General features: G+C 41.4%; 1 protein-coding gene across 4 annotated transcripts in view; it reads right to left on the reverse strand.

Moving 5' to 3' along the window:
• KIF4A (kinesin family member 4A) overlaps positions 1–16683 on the reverse strand; it is a 117302-nt gene that overhangs the window by 12152 nt on the left and 88467 nt on the right. For 3 of the 4 annotated variants that reach the window (XM_037133109.2, XM_037133108.2, XM_053656661.1), the window contains 10 exons: positions 12891–12974; positions 12249–12362; positions 7490–7645; positions 7263–7363; positions 4656–4785; positions 3398–3568; positions 2976–3083; positions 1903–1980; positions 1431–1529; positions 651–827 (listed from right to left, as the gene is read on the reverse strand). In XM_037133109.2, coding sequence (XP_036989004.1) covers positions 651–827; positions 1431–1529; positions 1903–1980; positions 2976–3083; positions 3398–3568; positions 4656–4785; positions 7263–7363; positions 7490–7645; positions 12249–12362; positions 12891–12974 — 1218 coding nt within the window. The remainder of the gene's footprint in view (positions 1–650; positions 828–1430; positions 1530–1902; positions 1981–2975; positions 3084–3397; positions 3569–4655; positions 4786–7262; positions 7364–7489; positions 7646–12248; positions 12363–12890; positions 12975–16683) is intronic. The other variant, XM_037133110.2, reaches the window with a different exon arrangement.

The raw sequence follows: 16683 nt of genomic DNA on the forward strand, positions 1-16683 counted from the left end.
TAATTCCTGTTGCCCCTGAGCCTAATGACCAAAATCACTGTATTGGGCAAGGAAGATGAAGTTCGCACTCAGCTTCTGGCCTGTAATTTTGACTGATATGATGTGATAGAAGCAAACTGGACTAAGCAGACTGGACTTAACTTCCCAGTCTGACTGGACTTGGAGTCAGAATATTGGATTTCCAGTCCTTGCCATCACCTGGTTTTATAACCTCAGACAAGGTCATTTGCCCCCTGTCGGTCTCAGAGCTGTCTGTACAACAAGTAATAAATACCTTGCTTACTTTTTTGTGACAATGAATAGAGATACCATATACAAGAATGGTTTATAAAGTATAAGTATTAGAAAAATGAGGAGGCTTATCATGGTCATTCTAGAAGCCACCTGGAGAATGATCTAGAACAGAATGCTACCACCTTTCAGACTGGTGGGAACCTGCAGACATGAAGAGAGCAGCCTTGTGCACTCAGGCCTCCCCTGTGACTGGTCCCGGGTTCCAGGCAGAGTTGGCCTGACAAGCCCTGCTCTGTGAATCCAATGCTTCTGAATGGGACCAAGGGGGTTGGGTGCAGGGTTTGCAGTGGGTACATTCCCACCAACAGTGGAGACAAGGACTAGAACCCCTGCCAGAGGTGAGAGCTGCCTCCTACCCCTTGGATGTTCTTCTTGCACATCTTCAATAATTTTGTTGGTTTCCATTCCTCATCATCCCCATCGTCAATATCAGTGTCCTCAGGCTCATTCACTGAATGCTCTGAACAATACTGTAGATCCTTGATGGCCATGCTTTGCTCCAGGAACTTTTCTTTCAAACGGGAAGGTCTTGGCTGAGAACAAAGGTTTGGGATGGTCATTGAACAAAGACAACAGCAAAACCAAACAAAACTCCCCAAACTCAGAAACAAACAAACAAACAAACAAACACAAACCAAAACAAAAAAAAGCATGTGGATTGTAACTTTCCAGCAGCAGTAGCCAGCTATATTCTCAGAATAGAGACTTCAGACTCCCTCAAATATAGCCCACTTGGCTTTACCAATCCGAAGAAATTCTGCTTCCACCTTTGGCCTTTCAGAGTCTTTGAAGGGACAGAAACTGCGGGAAAAGAGGCTGAGCAATCTGAGGGAGGAAGGAGAGACTAAGGATCTGATAATTGTCTTTGGACCGACAGCTGAATGCAGCTTTCTTCGGCTCCTCCCCCTCAGCTGTGTTACATAACGTCTGTCCATGGCCAAGAGTCAGTCTCCCCGGGAGGGAGAAGGGTTATTTTTCCTCCAGATTGCACTAGACTTTTATCTGGGGCTCCAAGGAAAAGGGAGATGCTGGAATTTGGAAATTTTACCTGTCAACCTCTTCTAAAAGGCGATTTTTAAGCACACTCACTCCAAACCTTGGCTATGCGAAGGCAGCGAGGGCACTAAGCAGTTTACCTGAGGTGGGATATATTCGAAAGAAGAGTCTGGAGAGAGAGGGGTATCCTGAGGAAGATGAGGTTTCTGTTTGCTGGCTACTTGGAGGAGAGTCAGTTTCTATTCGAAAAGAAGAGACAAAGTATATATTGCAGGGCAGCTTCTGAGGGTGTTCGTGGCTCCAACATCAAGATTCCTAAGCTAGCTTAATTTTCAAACATATGAAAGTGAGGCAGGGTAACAGTAAAGTAGGCTGAAGGACTCCCACTTTACAAGATCGGGAATAGATTCTGAAAAGAGCAAACTGTAAAGAAAAAAAAAATGTGCGTTTATACCATTTTGAAATGCACCTGACAACATCACAAGGAAACTCGATGTCAACTCCCTAAAATACAGCCAAGTTATCGCACTCAAGGTTACTCCCAAGGGTTGGTTAGCCTCAGTTGCAGCAGGGTCTCCCAGGGCTTGTTCAGTGGGTGGGAGGCTGGATTACCTGCTTTATGATTTCGTTCTCTCGGAGAAGCTGCTTATTTTGCGCACACACTTCTCTCATCTTCTCCAGTTCTTCTTCCTATTTCCAGGAGTGCAGAGATCGGTGGGATTATTTTGGGCACTGCATGTGGGTTACCAAACAACTCACAGAGATGAAAACACACTGCTGCCAAGTTGCTGGCAGCAGATGGTTTTTGCACCGCAGGCCTTGGCACCCAGAAAAATGCCCGATTCCTACCCGTTCCTAGGTGCCCTGAACGTCACTTCTATCCCAACCCTCCCAAGCAACCCTGATGGCCATCATGGAAACCAGGGGCTCTGCCTCCCATGCTCTCCTAGTCTTTTCCACTCTCTAGCCTCACACCCCTCAGTCACATCAGGATGCTGATTAAGAAACCCTCACGGCCAGCTCTGTCGCTCTCAAGCCCCAGATGTTTTTGTTCACCATTCTCCACACAGGCTAGGCAGTTTATTTGCTACTCTAATAATAAGCCCAGTTCAAGTCCCTGACATTTAAGGCAACCAGATTCATGCATATGGCCTTAACTAGTTTGGTCATACCTTTGATGGGAGGTACCAAGGAAACCCTCCAGACAGGTGGGTCGGGAAAAAGATCTGTAGTGGGATTAAACGGTGCCCTGGCATGCTGCTAAAGGGTGTGGCACTCTCAGCCTCTGGTAGAAATTTAGACTCTAGGCATTTCATCGACATGTCAGGTCTTAGCTCAGAAGAATAGGCTCAGGAAGACACAGCTGAACGCCCCTAGGATTCTACAGGGTGATTTCACTTTCTCAACTGTTTAGAGCTCAGAGTTGAGGCAAAGAAGCAGGAGGCCTCAGAGTCTGGGATGGAGTATGTACTGTCATTTCTGGGCCAAAAAGGAGGTTCTTCTATGTGTGGCTACATTCTAAATTCCCTCCCACTGATCAACTTGGGCCACAAAGCAATAGGGGTTGCCATTACCAACCTTTTCAGTACATAATTACCCTCTGCGGTAAGTACAACAGTCTGACACAGATCACTCTCAGTCAGGCCCATGGAACCCAGCCCTGGGGACCTTGGCCTCACTTGTACCTGACACTTCAGCGTGCTCTGCAGCTGTTGTTCCTTTTCACTGATGGACACCTCTAGCTGCTTCTCTGCCATCTGGCTTTGCTGCAGCTGGCTAAGAAGGTAGAGCACCTACAGAGAGATACAACCCAAGGGAACCGCAGGAGTCAGAGAAAACAGGAAATGCGGCCCAGTCCAGGCAGTGCACCCAAGATCGCCACACGCATTAACCTCGGTACCAAGATGGAGGCTAAGAGTGCTTGTCACTGGCCTGGGTAACATGAGACAAGTAATTTCTTTCTGTTTCAGGTTTTCTTTGCCAAATTGGGAGAAGACTGCATGGTCTTTTGAAGGAAATGTCAACCTCCCCCACTGTTTTTCAAAAACTAATAGCAGGAAGCAATGATGGTCTCTTTCTCAGTAGAGCTCTTGTCTTGCCAGCTTACCTTCTCTTGGTGCTGCTGTTCTACTCTGAACAGCTCTGCCTGTAACTCTGTCTCGATTTCAGCAAAGTGATTTCGCTCCTCAAACAGCATCTTCTGCATGTCAGCACAGCTGGCATTACTCTGTTTGAGGATGCTTTCGAGCTTGCTGACCTGTATTTTGGAGGAGACCAGCTGGAAGAGATAAAAGAAGACCATTGTGTTTGGAGAATGCCCTTGCCCTATTCTTTAGGCAGGCAAACATCTGTTTTCTTGAAATGAACTATGACCAGTTCTTCCATGTCCAAGTCCATTCTTGTGCTTGCACATCACATGGAGTCTACCATTGAATAGTAACACCACCACCCGGGCCAAAAGCTGGTATTTCTGTTGAGATAACTTAGAGCTGGAAGTCATCACAAAGGCCGTTCAATCTCTTGCTCTGCCTCGTGGCAAGAATAAACCCAACGTGAACAGTAGGTGACAACTCCCAATTCCAACATTTAAGCAGTTCTTCCTTAATTTTAAAGAGACATTCATAAGATACACCCTTATGGCCAATTATGTCCCATGTCAGAATGTCTGTGTGCACATGTTGAAACTCGTAGACATGTTAGCTGAGACTGCAGATCCGGCTCTTCAGGCTAGATTGATATCTTATGCTGGCCTACTTAGATATTCTCTACTAGCCTGGATGGTGAACATCACAAACCCCGGTGTTCATAAGACTAATCAGGATTTCTTTGGTACAGCAAATCTGCTAACCCAACACAAAATGCAGCAAGGGGAGCATTGCGCAAACTTGCAGAGCTGGAGGAGGCTGTGTGCTCATCTGAAGAGGAAATTGCCTCAATCAGCAGCGGCGATCAACTTGAATTCCTCTGTGACAATGTGAGATGATAGATTATTTGAAGGTCAGTGAAGATGGAGTTCCTTCAGAGGAATCGCTGTATGTCCAAGATGACTTTCTTTTTGCTAGACTGTATCTGAAACTTTTTGAATAGACACTTCACAGGTGTCTTAGAAAGTAGCGCAGTGTGATAGTTTAAGTAGTGGCCTAATGATGGCATCCTGATCTTTTCCTAAGAATAACTGCAAACGTTTATTAGTGAGCCCATGCTCACACCAACTCTTACCTATGAAATCATGTCTCTGAGGTTAGTGTCATTGTGGTTTCTACCATAAAAAGTAACAATAGCACAGTGACAGTACTCCAGGCTAGCACCATGTTTCAACCTACCAAGCCAGACCCCTCATCTCTGGTAGGAAGAGTGATGTTTACCTCTCCAATTAAATATTTCAGGGCACACTTGGCTTCCAGAATGGTAGCAATACTCTCCCAGCGGTGCTTTGGTCTGTCTTCACTTTCTGCATCCAGCAGCTTCTGCTGGAGGTCAGCAATCTGAGCGCTCCTTCAGGGAAAGAAACAGTGAGCCTTATTGCTAGCAGTTTCAACACAAAGGACAGGAGAAGAGCTCTGAATAGAAACTGCAAAGAGTTTTATGGAAGGGTGTAGCAGTTAAATATCATTTAAACAAGGATTACATCATCTGGTTAGGACACGTGCTCAGCAGCTGTGAGGACGTACATTCTCTCAAAGCCTGGTGCAAAGTCGATTCCAAAGACCATTCAAATGGCTTCACTAAATGACATACTGGTTGAAATAAACGGGTCATATAGTGGAACCTGGCAAGATTTGTTTTAGGAAGGGTTTTTAGTGGTGCACTGACTAATGTGACTTCATCTTGAGGTCACAGGAGCTCAGACAGTGATATGATGCTGGCTCATCTATGTGTACACAAGATTTAGGTTAGAGAGTGGAAGGAAAAAAATCTCAATATAACAAATGGGAGGGTGCTCTTTGCTGGGACTGAAGACCGAACTGATACCTATGGCTGGTGTTGTGAGAGGTTATCTTGAAGTGCCTGCCACAAGATTGACGAGTTTCTTCCTTTTTAAAAAATGTGTCTTGCTATTTATTTGAATCTTCTTTTTTTTAAAGACTTTATTTATTTTTAGAAAGAGGGGAAGGGAGGGTGAAAGAGAGGGAGAGAAATATCAGTCAGTTGCCTCTTGCATATGGCCCCCACTGGGGACCTGGCCTGCAAGCCAGGCATGTGCCCTGACTGGGGATCTAACCAGTGACCTTTCAGTTTGCAGGCCAGCACTAATCCACTGAGCAACACCAGCCAGGGCTAAAAACAATTTTGATCACTCAGAGTCCATGAAAGGGTCTCAGACACACCCAGTGGTTTAGGGATCACACTTTGAGAACCCTGGTCTAATATGTAGTCTTATCCTTCAACAAGCTTACAATCTTTCTAGATTGACAAGACTAATAAACATAAAACAGTTAATCAATGTCAAGAGAACATATATCGCCTGTATCGCGTGACTGAGTACTGTAAGTTCTGAAGGAGTTTAGAGAAGAGGGAAATTAGTGAGGGATGAAGGGTCAGGGAAGGCTTCTTGGAAGAGGTGGGCCAGAACACTTCAGAATTGTTTCCTACAATATGCCCCTTCCTTTCGTTTCTGACAATTCATGTCCCTCAGTGATTTCAAATTTTGGATTATGGCTCATCAACTTTTGGAAAATTCTCTTGATTAAACTCACCTCTGTCTGATTGCCCTCTATTTGGCACTTGCCCTACATTTAGGTAATCATTTGCTCATGCACAGTGGTATGCAGGTAAATCTTTAACAACCAGCAATTAAAAAAAAAACAACCCTAGACCTGATTTGTAGATTTTGCTGGTTTCTGTGATTTAAATTCTCTCACCATAGCTAATTGTAAGCTATCAACAGTTTACTATTTCCACTGGAAAGCAAGGATGACGCCACCTGTTTTTTCTATATGTCCCAACTGCACCCAGTGCAGCATGGAGTAGGAAGTTAAACGCTGACATTATAGATGTGTCCAAAGATAAACAGCTAGTGCGTGTTGCTAAAAACAAATGAAAGATCTCCAGGCTCTTCTGAGCAATGAAATTCAATGATCCTAAGAAACTATACAATTTTTAAGTTCTGATTCTTTTAGAGTTCAGAGATACTTAAAAGACGGCAGTGATTAGACAGGTTGTGTAGCATAATTTCTGGTCTTAGAGCCAGGCAGGGAGAAAGAGAAGAACGTTCAGTGAGAACCTCTAATATGCCAAGTACTGTGTTATGTGCTTTACCTACATGTTCTATTCTATCTACTTTGCTGTTGATCTCTAAAGGTCTCCTACTTCTGTGTTGTTGCTCTTCTGGTATCATTTTTGGGGGGGCCCCCTAAAGTTTTGTGTTGAGTCAGTTCTGCATCAAAATTTGTGGTGCAGCATAAAGAGCATGGGCTTTGGAGTTAGACCAGGTTCCGAATCCTAGCACTGTATCACCTTTAGCAAATATCTTCAGGTCTGTGAACTTCAGATCTCTAAAGTGAGAAGAATAATACATGTCTCATAAAGTAATACCTCGTAGGGAGGGACTGAATAAGAAAATGCATCTAACATGTCTAGTGGTATGTCTACTTCAACAAAAATTTGCTACCTTCTGTTGTTCTTCCACCATCAGAAAGCTTCTGAATCACTAGGTTCTATTTTGATTCCAGGCATAATTTTTTCTTTGGCAAATCCTCACCCAACAACACATTTATTGATTTTAGAGAGAGACAATAATATATTTATTGACTTGAGACAGAGAGAGAAAAACACTGATGTGAGAAAGAAACATTGATTGCTTGCCTCCTGTATGTGTCCTGACCCGGAACCAAACCCACAGCCTGGGTATGTGCCCTAACCTGGAATTGAACCTGCAACTGTTTGGTGTACAGGATGACACTCCAACCAGCTGAGACCCTGGCCAGGGCCAAGCATACCTTTTTATAATGCCTTTAAGGCAGTCCCATTACCTGAGTTCCATTTCAGTCTCTAGGCTTTCAATCTGCTTTGTAATGGAATCCTCTAAGTCAGAAACTTGACCAGGCAGTTGAGCAAGTGAGAATGTGCGCCTCTGTAAAGAAGAATCGTGGGAATGGGGTTGAAATACTACAAGGGACATAACCCTCCAAAGTAGTCAGGGTGTGTGGGGAGTGCAGGGTTTTGATCACTGACCAAATATTTCCATAAGGACACTTACCCGGAGCTTAGGAGGTAGATTCTCCCCAGATTCCTGTTTTTCTTTCAGTTCAGCCAGATCCTGAGCCAGGATCTTTCTGTCTTCAAGAAGGTCATTCAGATGGCGTTTGGCTTCCTCAGTACTGACCATAACCTCAATTTCATTTCCAAGCCAACTCTAGAAGAAAAATCAGTGATGTTGGGTTAGGGACGAGGAATCTTTGTCCCATGGGCTAGATTCACCTCCAGACTTAATTTCCCTCAGACCAGAGCTCATATAACTAGAGGTGTGATTTCCATTTGTGCCTACATTGATCAAAAATCCCAAGAGCTCTCTGAGAGCCTTTAACAGCAAGATCCCAGAAGGTCACAAGAAAGAGACTTTCTGCAGAAAAATCTTTCTTCAGATATCCTACATTTCTCTGTAGCCTGTCTTTGTCACCTCCATTTTAGATAAACCTTCATAGATAAGGACAAAATAGAACAGGGGAGGTTTTGAATAGTATAGGAAAGGGGTATCAAACTCATTTTCACCAGGGGCCACATCAGTCTTGTGGTTTCCTTCAAAGGGCTGAATGTAACTTTAGGACTGTATAAATGTAACTACTCCTTAACAGTTAAGTGAGAGCTTGGCGCTGCTACCGGGTAGAAACCAGGTGAAGGGCCAGATTCGGCCCATGAGCCTTGAGTTTGCCACCTGTGGTATAAGAGATAGAGAAGCAAAGTATGATCCATGGACATGAACTAAGGGGGGGTAATTTGTGGGATGGGGGGAATAAAGGAGGGAAAATGGGACAACTGTAATAGCATAATCAATAAAACACACTGCAAAATACATGAAGCAAACCAGACAGAACTACAAGGAGAAAAAGACAAATTCATAATTCTAGATGGAGATTTGAATACCCACCTCTAACTGACAGAATAAGTAGGCAAAAAATCAGGAAGGATGTAGTAGAAATGAACAGCACAGTCGATCACATAGACATGGCTGGCGTTTATAGAATACTATCCGACAACAACATAGTACACATTCCTTTCGAGTATACACATTTGCCAAAATTGGCTGTATTCTGGGCCATAGTAAGTCTCAACAAATTCAAAAGGATTCAAACCATACAAAGTATGTTCTCTAACCACAACAAAATTAAATTAGAAACCACAACAGAAAGATATTTGGAAAAATCCCCTAATATTTGGAACTAAATAACATACTTCTAAATAACCCATGGGACGAAGAAGAAATCAACAGGGCAAGCGGAATGTACTTTCCATTGAATGAACAGGAAAGCGCAACTATCGAAAATTGTGGGCTGTCATTAAAAGAGTACTAAAACGGAAATTTATAGCACTAAATGCTTATATTAGAAAAGAAGAAAGCACTCAAGTCAATGCTGCCCAATGGAAGAGGGTTTGGGGGGCTGGGTGAAAAAGGTGAAGGAATTAAGAATTACTGTACCAATTAGTAGTTACAGAATAGTCCCAGGGATGTGAAGTACAGCATAGGGAACATAGTCAATATTGCAATAACTACGTGTGGTGCTGGGGGGGTAATAGACTTATCGGGAGATCACTTTGAGAGTTATATAAGTGTCTAACCACTATGCTGAGTACCTGAAATCAATGTAATATTGAATGTCAAGTGTAATTGAAAAAGATAAAAATGTAAATTGAAAAAAGAAATGAAAAAAAAAGTAGGAGCCAATGAAATCCACAGCAGAAGTAAAGAAATAATAAAGATCAGATCAGAAATCAATGAACTGAAGTTTTTTGGGTATTTTTTTATTGTGGTAAAATATATGTAACATAAAATTTAGCATCTTAAATATTTGTAAGAATGAGCTAGTTCTCTGACAAACCTCTAGCCAACATGATCAGGAAAAAAGAGAAAAGACACAAAATATCAATAACATGAATGAGATAGATGACATTAATATGGCTTTTGCAGTCATTAGAAGGATAAAAAGGAAATATTATGTATAACTTCATGCCAATAAATTTTCATAAAGATTTTATTTATTTATTTTTAGAGAGAGGGGAAGGGAGGAGAAAGAGAGGGAGAGAAACATCAATGTTTGGTGGCCTCTCACATGCCCCGTACTGGGGACCTGGCCCACAACCCTTCCCTCTCCCTAAAAATAAATAAATAAAAATCTTCTAAAAATACAAAACAAAAAGGCATACAGAATAAGTAGAAATAAATAAAACTGTTCCTATTGGCAGGTGCCATGATTGCCTACATGGAAAATCCTAAGGACTACAGAAAAGCTACAAGAACCAGCAAGTATGTCCACACAGTTGGAAATTGAAATAAAAAAAATCATTTCTAATCTCACAAGAATATATCATACTATTCGACAAATGTGTAACACCTGTACCCTGAAAATGAAAATGCTGCTAAGAGAAATAGAAGACTTAGCTAAATGAAGAGGTGTAGCGTGTTCATGGAACAAGACTCAATGTTGTTAAAATGTAAATTCTCCTCAAATATATCTATAAATTCTAAGCAGTCCTATTCAAACTCTCAGCAGACTTTTTGTACAAATTGATAAGCTGTTTCTAAACTTTATATGGAAATGAAAAGGACCTAGTCACCCCAAAGCAATTTTGAAAAAGAATAACAACTTTAGAAAAATAATACTGCCTGATTTCAGGACTTATTACAAAGCCAGAGTAATCAAGGATAGACATGTTAAATCAGTGGAATGGAATCTAGAAATTGACTTATGAACAATTGACTGTGACGAAAATGTCAAGTCAAAATGAATCACAGACTTAAAGATAAAGCTTAACATTATGTAACTTCTAGAAGAAAGCTTAGGAGAAAACCTTGTGACCTTCAAGATTCCTTTTTTTAAAAAAATTACTTTATTGTTCATTTACAGTTGTCTGCATTTCCCCCCATAAGATTTCTTAAATAGAATATGAAAGCCTTTCAAGTATGAAAGAAAAGTTTCGATAAATTGGATGGCATAAAAATTAAAGCTTTGTTCTTCAAAAGATATTGTTAAAAATCTAGCCCTGGCTGGTGTAGCTCAGTGGATTGAGCGCGGGCTTGCAAACCAGACAATTGCAGTTCGATTCCCAGTCAGGGCACATGACTGGGTTGCAGGCTGGTTCCCTGCAGGCCAGTTCCCAGCAGGGGACGCAAGAAGGCAACCATACATTGACGTTTCTCTCCCTCTCTCCTTCCCTTCCCCTCTAAAGATAAACAAATAAAATCTTAAAAAAAAATCTAAAATGCACCCTGACCAGTGTGGCTTGGCTGGGTGTTGTCCCACAAAGCCAAAGGTCACTGGTTTGATTCCCAGTCAGGGCACATGCCTGGGTTGTGGGTTTGGTCCCCTGTCAGGGCGTGTAAGAGAGGCAACCAATCGATGTTTCTCTCTCACATTGATCTTTCTCTCTCTCTTTCTTCCTCCTTTTCTCTCTCTCTAAAAATAAATACAATCTTAAATATAAATAAATTATTTTTTAAAAAGCCCTTTCCTGAATATATGTAGAGCATATAAAAATTGTGACTCAACAAGAAAAAAATACAACCCAATTAAAAATAGGAAAAAGATTCGAACAGATATTTCATAAAACACGTGCCAAGGAAGCACATGAAGCGGTGCTCAACATCGGTAGTCATTAGGGAAATGAAAACTAAATCACACTGGAGTACTACTACCCATCTACTACAATAGCTGAAACTGAAAGGACTGACCACATTCAAACTACATATCGTTGGGAAAGTATGGCAATGGGAACCCTCATCCACTGTTAGTGGGAACGTAAAGTGGTGCAATCACTTTGGAAAACAATTTGGCAGTTGCTTAGAAGTTAAAATACATATCCTCTTTGACCACGTGAGGTCACAGGGAGAAGACTGCTGTCTATAAAGCGGGAAATGGCCCTTCACCAGGAACTAACTCTGCCAGCATCTTGACCTAGGACTTTTCAGCCCCCAGAACTGTGAGAAATAAATTTCTGTTGTTCATAAACAACAAAAAAAGTTAAAAAATACACGCTTATTCTATGAGCCAGCCATTCTACTCCTAGGTTTTCTACCCCCCAAAATAAAAACATGTATGCACACAATGACTTGTCTATGAATGTTCAGTACAATGTGTTTGTAGTAGTCAAAAACTAAAAACAAAAGTCCATCAGTAGGTGAGTGAATTAAAAAAAAAACTGTGGAATCTCTATAGAAAGGGATGCCACTTGGTAATAAAAAAGGAAAGAAGTACTCATAAACACCACCATGTGGATGAATGTCAAACTAATTATGTGGAATGGAAGCCAGAGAAAAATACTGTATGATTAAAATGTATAAAATTCTAGAAAAAAATGAATATATAATGACAGAAAGCAGATGAATGGTTACATTGAGGTGGGGGGTAGAAAGGTGGACTGGCAGGGAGGAAGGGATTATAAAGAATACAGAGTTTTGGTTGTGATGGGCACGGATGTTGTCTTGATTATGGTGATTTCATGGGGATATATCTGTGTCAAAACTTATTAAATGGTACACTTTAAATATGTACACTTTATTGTGGGTCAGTTATACCTCAATAACACTGCCAAGAAATTTACTGAACCTCAAGAGGGGCAGGGACAGAAAGGCCTGTCTACTCTTGGTCTTTGACAACCACTCATATATTCACTGCTTTAGGAAATAAGGCTTTTGGGTTGGCCTTCAGATTTTGCAGCTTCCTTCTAAATGAAAAGAAAGTGATTTCCCATGTTTGCCTGTTCCCAATATACAAAACAGAAATGTCCATGCAAACTGTCCACACCTTCACTCGAGTGGCGGTGCCTTCCATCCCACGGCTCAGAGTCTCCTTCCGCTTATCTGCAACTTCCCGTTGTCTCTGGAGAGCATCCTTGAGCCTCTTGTTGGCAGCTGCTGCCTAAATAAAAACAGCTCACTGGAATGTTGAATTGCAGGATAAAAAGAAGAACATTCCAATTTCCAGCACATTAGTAAGGAAAAAGAAAAAATGTCTATGGTTTGAGTTCCCATGGGAACCAAGTTTCTAAGTCTCCACGTCAAATGTGCACCTTTCCTAGGCTCCAAAGTTGGTACTAGTCAGAAGTTCCCGCTTGAGAGCTGGGGGGGAGGGTGGGGAGGCATGGGGACGTGCACATTTCAAGGACATATCGCACACTTGAAAGCATCTGGAAATGTCACATACCAATATTATTCTGTGATGTTTTGGAAAGAAGGAAGTCCGATTAGAAAGAAATCCTTACGTAAATAGCACCACTTTCACCAGGTTATCTGCTCACATTTCCTGGCATATAAACAGGGGTCAAGACATAGGAACTGCTGGGCAAGTTTGGCATGCCTGGTTTCTCAGGACACTGGCTCATTTAAGGGATGCTGCTTTGCCAGCATCTAAGCAATCCACCTGACTCAGCAGACTGGAGTTTCTTACCTCCTCAGTTTTACGTCTAAGCACATTAGACTGTTTCTCGAAGTTTCTTTCAAGTTTCAGCAGCTCATATTGCCTCTTTCGGTCCTGAGAAGAAATAAGCCAGACTTTTAATTGCTATTCAGATCACTAAAATTAAACCTTATAATGTAACTAAAGAGTTTTTCAATGGCATAGTCTTTATGGAAAAGAAGAGATTCCTCAAAAAATTAAAAATAGAATTACTATAAAATCTAGTAATCCCATTATTGGGTGTATATATCCAAAGGAAATGAAATCAGTATCTTGAAGAGATATCTACATTCTCATATTCATTGCAGCATTATACACAATAACCAAGATATGAAAAGATAAATGGATAATGAAAATTTTGTATATACACACCATAGAATATTATTCAGCCATAAACAAGAGGGAAACCCTGTCATTTGGCACAATGTGGATGACAGACAAATACTGTATGTCTTATATGTGGAATCTAAAAGTCAAACTCACAGAACCAGAAAGCAGAACACTGGTTTCCAGAAACTGTGGGATGGGGAAAAGGTTAGTCAAAGGGTACAAACTTTCAGTTATAAGGTGGCTAAATTCTGGGGATCTAGGTACAGCAGAGTGACTACAGTTAATAATACTGTATTGTATACCCAACATTTGCTGCAAGAGTACATCTTAAGTAATCTCAACACACTAAAAAAAAGGTGACAGATAGGATATCTCAAATTTACTCTTCTCTTTCATGAATATTAGGACTATTCTGGGTCACTTGCATTTCCATATGAATTTTAGAATCAACATGTAAATTTTTGCAAATAAGCCACGTGGAATTTTGATTGGGATTGAAGCTTTACATCAATCTGGGGAGTATTCCATCTTAAGAATATGAAGCTTTCCACCCTGGCTGGTGTAGCTCAGTGGATTGAGCTTGGGTTGTGAATCAAAGGGTCCCCAGTTCAATTCCCAGTCAGGGAACATGCCTGGGTTACAGGCCAGGTTCCCAGTGGGGGCCACGTGAGAGGCAACTACACATTGATATTTCTGTCTCTCTTTCTCCCTCCCTTCCCCTTTGTCTAAAAAAAATAAATAAATAAAAATCTTTAAAAAAAAAAAGACTATAGAGATTTCCCATCCATGAACATGGGTTGCCTGTTTATTTAGATCTTTAATTAGTTTAATAATATTTGTAGTTAAAAAATTTTAATACATTTTATTGATTATGCCATTACAGCTGTCCTATTTCCCCCTTCATTCCCCTCTACCCTGCATACCCCTCCCCCACCATTCTCCCCCCTTCATTTATGTCCATGTATCACAAGTTCTTTAGATTCTATATTTCCCATAGTATTCTTGCCCTCCCCCTATCTATTTTCTACCTGCCATCTATGCTACTTATTCTCTGTACCTTCTCCCCCCTTCTCTTCCTCCCACTCCCCTGTTGCTAACCCTCCATGTGATCTCCATTTCTATGGTTCTGCTCCTGATCTAGCTGTTCTCTTAGTTTGCTTTTGTTTTAGGTGTGGTTCTTAATAACTGTGAGTTTGCTGTCCTTTCACTGTTCATCTTTTTTATCTTCTTTTTCTTAGGTAAGTCCCTTTGACATTTCATATAATAAGGGCTTGGTGATGATGAACTTCTTGAATTTGATCTTATCTGAGAAGCACTTTATCTGCCCTTCCATTCTAAATGAAAGCTTTGCTGGATAGAGCAATCTCGGATGTAGGTCTTTGGTTTTCATGACTTGGAATACCTCTTTCCAGCCCCTTCTTGCCTGTAAGGTCTCTTTTGAGAAATCCGCTGACAGTCTGATGGGAACTCCTTTGCAGGTGACAGTCCCCTTATCTCTTGCTGCTTCTAGGATTCTCTCCTTCATTTTAATCTTGGCTAATGTAATGATGATGTGCCTTGGTGTGTTCCTTCTTGGGTCCAACTTCTTTGGGACTCTCTGAGCTTCCTGGATTTCCTGGAAGTCTATTGCCTTTGCCAGATTGGGGAAGTTCTCCTTTATTATTTGTTCAAATAAGTTTTCCATTTGTTGCTGTTCCTCTTCCCCTTGTGGTACCCCTATAATTCGAATGTTGGAATGTTTAAAGATGTCCTGGAGGTTCCTAAGCCTCTCCTCATTTTTTTGAATTCTTGTTTCTTCATTCTTTTCTGTTTGGTTGTGTTTTAGTTCCTTCTGGTCCACTCCTTTGATTTTAGTCCCAATTTCCTTCCCATCACTACTGGTTTCCTATGCATTTCCCTTCAATTAGTTTAGCCTTCATTTGTTCCTCTAATTTGTGACTAAAATCAACCAGTTCTGTGAGCATCCTGATCACCAGTGTTTTGAACTGTGCATCTGTTAGGTTGGCTATTTCTTGGTCGCATAGAGTTATTGGCTCTGGGGCTTTGAGTTCTTCTTGACCCATAATGTTTTGGTCTGCTCGTGCCTGTTAGATATGAGGGACTGAGCCTTAGGTGTTCACCAGGGAGGGCAACCCAGTTGCTGGTTTGTAATGCTGTATGTGGGGGCAGGGTCAGAGAGGGGTAATGGCGGTCCCCTCTGCTGCTTCCTGCAAGCCGCTGGGGCCTGTGCAGTCTGCCTCACTGCTCGCTCCTTCGACTGGTTTATCTGTGTGCAAATGTGTGACCATGGTCAGCCAGCTGCCCCACACACTCACTGGGTCTGCCGGTTGCCACCCTGTGCCTGGGATCTGCCAACTGCCACCTGCGCACCTGGGCCGGTCTGGCCAATTTTTCCCTCAGAACCCTGCTCTGCCAGTCACTGACTCCGCCCCTCTTACAGGTCTGGCTGAACTGTTTGTTGTTGTGGGACTTCCGTACAGTTCAATTTTCTGTGTTTTGGTTGCGTTTTTGTTACTAAAACTTTGTTGTCTTTAAACTTGGTTGTGCAAGAAGGCATAATGTTCCCACCTATGCCTCCATCTTGGCTGGAAGTTGTTTTGTAGTTTTTAGTGTCTAAGCCTTATGACTGTTTTGTTCAGTTGATTCCCAAGTATTTTATTCTTACTGATGCTCTTATAAATGGAATTGTTTTCTTAATTTCATTTTTAAATTGTTAGTTGCTGGTGTATAGAAAACAACTGATTTTCATATGGTGAACTTAAATCCTGCAACCTTGCTGAACTTATTAGTTCTAATGGTTGTTTAGATTGTCTAGGATTTTCTATATACAAGATCACGTCATCTGCTAACATAGTTCTGCTTCTTTCTCTCTAATCTGAATGCTTTTGATATATTTTTCTTTGTCTAGATGCCCTGGCTACAAAGTGTAGGGCAATGTTGAACAGAATGGCAAGAACAGATATCCTTGTCTTGTTCCTGATCTTAGGGTGAAAGTTATTCTTTCACTAGTGAGTATAATGCCAGTTGCAGGGTTTTCATTAATTCCCTTTTATAAGTTTAGGGAACTTTCTTTCTCCTCACTTCTTTTTTTAAATTAAAAAATATTTTATTTATTTTTAGAGAGAGGGGAAGGGAAGGAGAAAGAGTGGGAGAGAAACATCAATGTGTGGTTGCCTCTCATGTGTCCCCTACTGGGGACCTGGCCTGCAACCCAGGCATGTGCCCTGACTGGGAATTGAACCAGTGACCCTTTACTTTACAGCCCTGTGCTCAATCCACTGAGCTACCCCAGCCAGGGCTCTCTTCATTTCTTGAGTGCTTTTTAAAAAAAATCATGAAAGAATGTTGGATTTTGTCAAATGCTTTTTCTGTCTATTGAGATGGTTGTGTGGTTCTTGTCCTTTATTCTACTGATATGGTGTATTACCTTAATTGATTTTCAGATGTTAAAGAA

The sequence above is a fragment of the Artibeus jamaicensis genome, unplaced genomic scaffold (genome assembly GCF_021234435.1).
Source record: "Artibeus jamaicensis isolate MK-2021 breed Jamaican fruit bat unplaced genomic scaffold, CSHL_Jam_final scaffold_2375, whole genome shotgun sequence".
Taxonomy (NCBI): Eukaryota; Metazoa; Chordata; class Mammalia; order Chiroptera; family Phyllostomidae; genus Artibeus; species Artibeus jamaicensis.